We start from the raw sequence: 9,236 nt of genomic DNA, 5'->3' as shown, positions 1-9,236 counted from the left end.
TACTCTGTACGAAAGAAAATATTTTTTGGCAGCAACAAAATGTGAATATTCTTAATTGGGCAAAAATATTTATTCAATTAACAAAGTATATACTTATTAAATTAGTAATATAACTTTATATATATATTCTTTCAAAACAGTATGTAACAGTCAAACAAAAGTATCATAGTTTAGTACAGTAGTTTTAACTTGATTATATAATAAAAAACAAGCAAACATTACCAGAAACAAACTTTTATTTTTATAAATAAAATTCCTCATGCATAATTAAAATTGCTTTATTCTTGAACATTCACAACAAGAGATATATGTTTCAGTTATCAATATATATTTATTTTTAAAAAAATGTGTTTTCAATTGACAAACACTTTTAATTGTTTTTTGTTGACTCTATAGTTCCCTCCTTCAAAATACTGTCTGTGCCTGGAAGGATTTCTCAATACAATGGATAGTTCTTATGAATGGCAGGCAAATCATCATATTACATAAATATGTTATAAAATATTAGTAGCTAATATTTTCTTGGTCAATAAACACCATTAAAGTATTTTTCAAGTGCTTTTTGTGCAGGTAATATTGAATTTTTTAAGGTAACCATAGTAAGTAAACTTCCATTTTGTATTAGGAAATATTGAAATAATTAATAATCTGATGTACGAGAAGTACAGGAAGACATATCTTAATAAAATTGATACCTTACATGTAAACCTATTCAAATTGACCAAAGAAACAGGTCACATTGGTTAAGAATTCAGCATCTGTTTTTTTCTTTTTAACTCACAAAAATCAACAACATAGCTGTTGGCAGCAATTAATATGTGCAGCATTTTTATTGCAATACATTGCCCACCTGGCGCAAAATTTTCTAAAAACAAAAATGTATACAAAACTTGAAAACTCTGGCTATTAAATGTGAAGTTTTATAAAAAATAAAAAAATGCAGAAATTGTATTTCTTTATACTATTGCCTTTGCCAACTTCAGTATTAAAAAACTATTTTATTTATTTGAATAATATTATTTGCTGTGATAAGCCCACAAAATAGAAATAAGTACTTTATTTATCCACACTATTGGACATGTGTGTATTTGTTTTTTGTTTATAATATATATAATACATGTATAATAAAAAGAAAACTCATTAAAATCAAATTCTATTGCCACATACAATAATAGTGTTCTATTAATATACTAAACCAAAAATGATAAGCATTACATCAAATGTACTTCAAACAATATTTGGGTAAAAACCATTGTTTAGTTATATGTAAAATTCAAATTTATGTTTAAGCCTTACATAGATATGTCAAACAGAGTACAATATCAATGACCTAGTCACACCTGAAATCAACATATCTTTGGTTATTATATATTTTCCTTAATCACATAAAAATATGATTGATAGAATTCTGTAAAAAGTGTGACATTAATATGCTATTCTGTGGAGTCTCTAATTAAAGAAATGAAGATACCGCAGTATAAATACAGTAAGAATAAGGGCCTTAAATTAAAAACCTCGCCGCTCAGGCGAAATATTATAAGAAGTCTCGTCGGTACGGTGAGGCCCTTAAATTTGTTTAGAAACATACATTTTTTCTTGAGAAATGTTTATATTGTTATGTAGTGTTCTTTATGTGAAACAGAGACTCATTGACATTACAAAACAAGGTCTAAAAATCCCAATAATTTTCTGTAATTTCTCTCAATGCCAGGAAGGTTTTGAATATCAGATCCTAAGAAAGCTAATGGGCCGATTTATCAAATGTCTGTCCCACATGATCCGCTCAGTGGATCATGTCTGACAGACATCGCTAAATGCCGACAGCATACTGTCAGCATTTAACATTGCACAAGCAGTTCTGCTGAACTGCTTGTGCAATGCTGCCCTCTGCAGATTCGTGGCCAATCGGCCACTAGCAGGGGATGTAAATCAGCCCGATCGTATTTGATTGGGCAGATTGATCTCCGCAGCCTCAGAGGCAGCGGACCAGTTAAGAAGCAGCAGTCTTAAGACCTCTGCTTCTTAGCTGCTTTATCTGGCGAGCCTGAAGGCTTGCACGGAAACAGGGGCATCAGGGACCATTTTGGCCCTTGATAAATCGGCCCCAAAGTCTCTGGAGAGATCTGAATTTAATGTTGACCATTCGAACACATACTTTTTTTTTAATTAGATTTGCATTTTACTTTTTACTTGCAGAAATGAAAAATTATGCATTATTGTAAAGAAACAATGAATGAGAACCTTCAAAACATTTTGCAAGAAATATAATTATGTTTGTGACCAAAGTTCTATTGTTTGGAAATAAAGCAAAAACGTAATTAGATCAGCAGAATTTAGCTTTAGTATACTTAGTTTTTTTCATATACTGTGATAATTTAACTCCCTTTAGAAGTCTTGCAAAAAATGAGTTTCACTATTTTACAGTCACCAATAAATATAGAATCAGCATTTAAAAAACAATACTTAAATACTTTTCTGATTCCAATTAAAATCAGTTTTTTATAATTACATTTTTTGAAATTAATTTCTCTAATATAGGGATAAAATATAATAAAATAGTATAAGAATTTATCCACAGCATTTTATAGTTGTGACCAAATATTTTGTTTTGTGATACATCTTAATATTTGGCATTTATGTATGTTTTATTTGATATGAACATTCATTCAATTTGCATGCAAATGGGTATTAATTTACCTACAGTACATACTTAATAATAAATTGTGTAATTTAATATGCATAAGAATTGTGCATTTTGTCTGAAAACTGCAAGCTCTTACCAAAAAAGACATTTAGTTATAAATGTTTTAAATAGTTTAAATACATATTTCATACCAAGTATATAAAAATAGCATTTCTGATAAATAAATTAAAAGGTTTCATTAAAATGACAAATAACGTGCAACAACTAACCACTATCTACCAACTCTATTTGGTTGATTGTCTAGGAGATGACATGCAGAGATAATTGTCCCTATGTCTTCTCTGAACTGACGAATAGACCAGCAGGAGTCATGGTCACCTGAAGCAAGCATTGAAAGGACTATTGTTTGGAAATGACAATCAGGCACTCAGGAAAGAGCTTTTGCTTTGAGTTACAATAACTCCCTGTGACATATGTGGTCATGAGTTCTTTTGTATGTGATGCCCTGTTGTTTTGACCCTTGGGGTCTTCAGGTTATAACAAAAGTCTGGCACACAGACCAATAGCCTATATAAACAACAAAAGCACCCACCGTGCTTCTAGAAATATGGTTAGATGTTTGCAGGATGCAATTTTTATTTAAGTTTTTCCATGTGTTTTTTTTTATTATCCCAACAGTTTGTGTCAGTGCAGTTTATGTATTAACTTCCAAACTGCTGCTTCTGTTTGGTAATTTTAATATTCTCCAAAAGTATCATTATACATTTATGGCTTTTTCATCTTTAAAATCTAGTGTACTTGTAACAATTTCTTGGGAAAAGTCTTCAGTAATTTGCCCAGAAATTCCAGTTGTTACCTCTATGTCCCAAGAACCTGGCAGATTTTCAAGGCTAAGTGAACTAACTGCTCCTTGGCTGAAGCCTTCCTCAGATCTACTAGGTAGCACAAGCTGTAATGAGGTCTCAGAAGATGAACAAAGAGATGGTGACAGAGTTGCAGAAATAGACTGAAGAGGAGTCAAAGTTGAGTCTGAATGGGGTGATGTGCTCTTCAAAAATGGAAAATGGTCAGCCTGAATCACTTGATAATGTGAAGGAGAATATCCAAGGCCTGATGTATAATAATATTCACCATCAAAAGCATTTTGAACATTCGAACCATTTCTTTGAGGACTGCTCCCTACTGAAGCTGGATCCATATTCCACAGGTCAGACACAACAGTACCCTGACAAAGTTGTGCTTGGCTTCCCATATACGTCTCTGTTTGTTGTCGTTGCATGCATGGCTGACTTCCTGCCCATGACATTGTCGTATGTAACTGTTCTATTGGGGACCCTATTGTAGTTCCCACTGAGTCTAGTACTGTACCATATGTTGAATAATATCCTACTGGTCGTTGCACAGCCAACAAATTTTCTAGAATATTCATAACAGTTTTCATATCCTTCCCCAACTGGGCAACTTCATGAGTTAAAGTACTGACCTGGAAAAAACACACAAAGGTTTTTAAAACATTTTTTTCAAATATTAATTTTACATAATCATAGACAGAGCAACTGCTTACAAAAAATACATTTTTATAAAATCCACTTATCACTGGTCAAGCTTTGTAATGGCCTGAGATTACAAGTGGAGTGCAAAAATATTAGTGCTATTGATAGCTAACACAAATCAAGTTAAATCAATAGTGCTCTTATTCTTGAGCTCTTATTAAAAGTTGAAATTAAAAAGTTATTGCTCAATTAAAAGCCTCAGGAACGCTAACATCTGGATGTTGAATTGCACTGTCGTGCTAAATCCCTCTCCTCATTGTTTTCTATGGGGAGCATTAACTTGAAGGTGCTCTAATCCAAAGTATGCTAAAGCCAGAGAAGCGTTAAGGAATAGTTTAAATATCATTGTTATTCACTAAGAAGAAAATCTTATAAATAATATTTAAATGAGTTAAGAACAAAACTATTTCAGCTATTTATATTTTTTAAATAAAAAGTTGTGTTTTAAAGTGATATGGTATATAAGATGCTTGACTGGGAAGGGCAAAAATGTTTTATATACTGTATTGTCTAGATTACAAGTGGCGTGCTATTGGTAGTGGGGGACACAATAAGAATATCACAACCACACTAACTAGCGTGCATATTACAAGTTGAAATATTAATATTTTTTTATAAGGTTAATAAGTATATGGTATATTATTACAAGGTAAGGTTGACTGGAAAGGGCTATTTTATATACCTGTATATATACAGTATATATATATATATATATATATATATGTATGTCTAAATAGTTGTTTGTGTGTAAATATATGTGTATTTATGTGTTTATAGGTGTATATATATATGTGTAAGTACCTATATACACACTTTGAAGCCCTTTCCACTCAAATACATTTAAACAGGAAAAATCTTTTTAATCTCTATTAATATTTTTAAAAAATGTTTTACTGTAAATATTTTACATTCCAGTATTCTTCACTTAGAAGAAAATGTTCTTTGTATTTCTAAATAGATATTTTTTTTATATATATATATATATATATATATATATATATATATATATATATATATCTAAATATATATCTATACCTGTATATATTCATATAGAGATATAGGTATAGATATATATTTAAAAAATCATCAGATATATAAAGAAATATCTATTTAAAAATAAAAATACAATTTTCTTCTATGCGAAGAATATTTGAATGTAAAATATGGATAACTCCTTTGGAGTTTAGAGCTTTAGCATTAATCCATGTTGGGTTAGCGTGCAAGTTATAAGTGTTAGTTTTTTTAATCAGCACGCTACATTGAAGTGTATGGGGATAAAAAGGTAAGTCGATTGCGATATCTAAAGTCTGGAAGTTAGCATGCACCACCAGGTTTCACTTGTGTGCAAATTTTTTACTTTCAACTTGTAAAACACACTCTAACCTGCCCACATTTAAAGTTTACTTCAAGCAAAGTCTGTCACAGGGGATATAGCTAAGGTTGCAGGGAACCCTCTACTTGCTGTTCTTCCCTCCAGGTGGCTCTTTTGAATTTTTGGCCACACCAAAACATTCATTTTTAGTTTTGCCTTTTCCATGGGCCACAAAACTAGGGCACACATTTTATTATATTTTTTTTTTCAATTATATTTATTAATAAACCAACTCAGGGTACAAAAAAGAAAAAAATAAGATTCAATATGTTCTTTTATTCTAGCAATTATACATTACTTGTTTAGGTCAGAGCAAAAATAAAACAACAGAAAAAGAACAAGATCCTGTTTTCATATCACAGTCGCTGGCATAACATCTTAATTTATCCCTGAGTGGAAAAAAAAATCTTCCCTGCCCCCCTGGGGGCCCATTGGACAGACATCCCAGAACCAACAACAACAAAAAAGGGACACAGACATCTCTCTCCCCCCTTCCCCCCTCTCCCCTCCACTGTTTCCTGACTATTTTACCATAAACCCAACAGGACTAATTCTGAATTTTTAAATGGAAAGATCAGATAATCTATTTCAGTGGGTGAGAGTGTTTTGATAAATATCGACCATTTACTAAAGAATTGTCTAATGTCTGTCTCAATATCTATATATAGGGGTTAATACATTTATTTATTTGCAGCGGGGTCCGGGAGAGGTGGAATAGGGGTTAATATATTTATTTAGTTGCGGCGGGGTCCGGGAGCGGCGGGATTGAGTTAATAACTTTATTTAGGTTGCGGCGGGGTCTGGGAGTGGCAGAATAGGGGTTAATAACATTATGTAGGTGGCGGCAATGTTGGGGCAGCAGATTAGGGGTGTTTAGACTCGGGGCTTATGTTCAGGTGTTAGGTTTAAATGTTTCTGATTTTCTACCATATAAATCAATGGGATATCTGGCAGCATCGAACATAAGCCTTCGCTGCTTTCAGACTCCCATTGATTCCTATGGCATCCGTGGCCTCTAGGGTGGCGGATTGAAAACCAGGTACACTGGGCTGGAATAGCCGTGAGCGTACCGGTTAACTATTTGATAACTTTTAAAAAGTGTCAAATAGTGCCGGAACATCTGTAATGATGTAAGCATCGTTCTGTGTCGGATTGAGACTGGCGGATCGTATGTTACGCCACAGATTTCAACTTTTGCTGGTCTGTAGGCTTTGAAAACTAGGTCGAATCAAGCTCACTACAATTGCGCTGCGGAATTCCAGCGTATTTGTGGTTGACGGCTTGATAGCTATCCCCCATGGTATTTACATGTAATAGAAGGGCTACGGACTGGTAAGATTTCTGTGAACTAAATAAAATTCTATGGCATACATTAAGTGAAAGTAATAAATATTTTGTACTACTTTTTCTTGTTGGGGAAGATTAATGTTTAAAAAGAAAAATATCTTAGCTTTAAAATTGTACTGTGTAGACATGTAGTTGAATTACATGCAATTGAATAACTGTAATTGCGTTTGTATATATACGCACATATATATATATATATATATATATATATATATATATTATATTTCAAGCACTATACATATCTATAAATATACATATATATTAGACATGTGGCTGAATTTTTCAGAATGAATATTCAGGGAGATTTTACGAATGGTTAGAGTCAGTTTGCTCTGTTCTGTGAAAGGAGGAGTACACAGCGTTGTATGAGATCTTCAGTTTCTTGGCATAGACTGGCAAAACTGATGAGTTTCAGAAGAAAGTTCTTTGTTTCTGGCCATCTTGATCCTGTAATCAAACCCACAATTGCTGATGCTCCAGATACTCAACTATTCTATTGAAGGCCATGTTTAGCCTTTTTAAATGATATACCTGGATTAGCAAACACAAAATGTCATTGTAACACAGGACAGATGGCTACTGAAAATGGGCCTCTGTACGCCTATGTAGATATTCCATTAAAAAATCAGCTGTTTCCAGCTACAATAGTCATTATAGTCATTTACAACATTACCTATGCCTACACTGTATTTCCGATTAATTTAATGTTATTTAAAAATAAAGTAATTTCTAAGTGACCCAATTAATTTGATGTTATTTAAAAATAAAGTAATTTCTATGTGACCCAAACTTTTGAACTCTAGTGTATATATATATATATATATATATATATATATATATTCTATATGAATCCTGAAAGAAAATAATTGAGTTTCATGTCATTTTAACTTTTTCAAAAAGACATTTTGTCTGATTTACATGTTGAATTGCTACATCTGCTTTATTACAAAACCTTGTTTTATAAATCATTAACAGATCATAAAATATCCAAAATATTCTTTCACAATTCAGAGTATACAATTAAAAAAAGTTACCATTTATTATCAGATTTGCTTTGTTTTCATGTTATTCTTTTCTGAAGAGCATACTAACGCCTAGATTACGAGTTGTGCTGTAACAGGGGTGCGGTGCTAACTTGCAGTTTATTCTCACCGCTCACTTACCTGCAGCGCTGGTATTACGGGTTTTATCAACCCGGCGTTAACAGGCAAGAAGAGAGCGTAGAGCAAAATTGTGCTCCACACTGCACTCCAATACCAGCGCTGCTTAAGTGAGCGGTGAGCTGGTTATACTTGCTCATGCACGATTTCCCCATAGACATCAATGGGGAAAGCCGGCTGAGAAAAAGTCTAACACCTGCAAAAAAGCAGTGTAAAACTCAGTAACACAGCCCCATTCCTATAGGGAAAAACATTTTATGTTTACACCTAACACCCTAACATAAACCCAGAGTCTAAACACCCCTTACACTTATTAACCCCTAATCTGCCGCTCGACATCGCTGACACCTACATTATATTTATTAACCCCTAATCTGCTGCTCCGGTCTTTGCCACCACCTACATTATATTTATTAACCCCTAATCTGCTGCCCATAACATCGCCGACACCTACATAATGTTATTAACCCCTAATCTGCCGCCCCAATGTCACCGCCACTATACTAAATTTATTAACCCCTAAACCTAAGTCTAACCCTAACACCCCCTAAATTAAATATAATTGAAATAAATCTTACTATTACTACCTAAATAATTCCTATTTAAAACTAAATACTTACCTATAAAATAAAGCCTAAACTAGCCACAATATAACTAATAGTTACATTGTATCTAGCTTAGGGTTTATTTTTATTTTACAGGCAAGTTTGTAGATATTTTAACTAGGTAGAATAGTTACTAAATAGTTATTAACTATTTAATAACTACCTAACTAAAATAAATACAAATTTACCTGTAAAATAAAACCTAACCTAAGTTACACTAACACCTAACACTACACTACAATTAAATAACTTACCTAAATTAAATACAATTAAATAAATTAAATACAATTAGCTAAATTACAAAAAACAAACACTAAATTACAGAAAATAAAAACCAAATACAAGATATTTAAACTAATTACACCTAATCTTAGAGTCCTATCAAAATAAAAAAAGCCCCCCAAAATAAAAAAAAACCCTAGCCTAAACTAAGCTATCAATAGACCTTAAAAGGGTCTTTTGCGGGGCATTGTCCCAAAGAAATCAGCTCTTTTACCTGTAAAAAAAAATACAAACAACGCCCCCAACAGTAAAACCCACCACCCACACAAGCAA

General features: G+C 32.6%; 1 protein-coding gene across 1 annotated transcript in view; it reads right to left on the bottom strand.

Moving 5' to 3' along the window:
• Nucleotides 1-3,401: 3,401 nt before the first annotated feature.
• KCNH8 (potassium voltage-gated channel subfamily H member 8) overlaps nt 3,402-9,236 on the bottom strand; it is a 484,148-nt gene continuing 478,313 nt past the window's right edge. Inside the window, 1 exon segment of the mRNA XM_053715735.1 lies at nt 3,402-4,127. Coding sequence (XP_053571710.1) covers nt 3,402-4,127 — 726 coding nt within the window.

This window comes from Bombina bombina, chromosome 5, assembly GCF_027579735.1.
Source record: "Bombina bombina isolate aBomBom1 chromosome 5, aBomBom1.pri, whole genome shotgun sequence".
NCBI classification, from domain to species: domain Eukaryota; kingdom Metazoa; phylum Chordata; class Amphibia; order Anura; family Bombinatoridae; genus Bombina; species Bombina bombina.
Note: the sequence above shows the minus strand (reverse complement) of the source record. Positions and strands in the feature narration are given on the sequence as shown.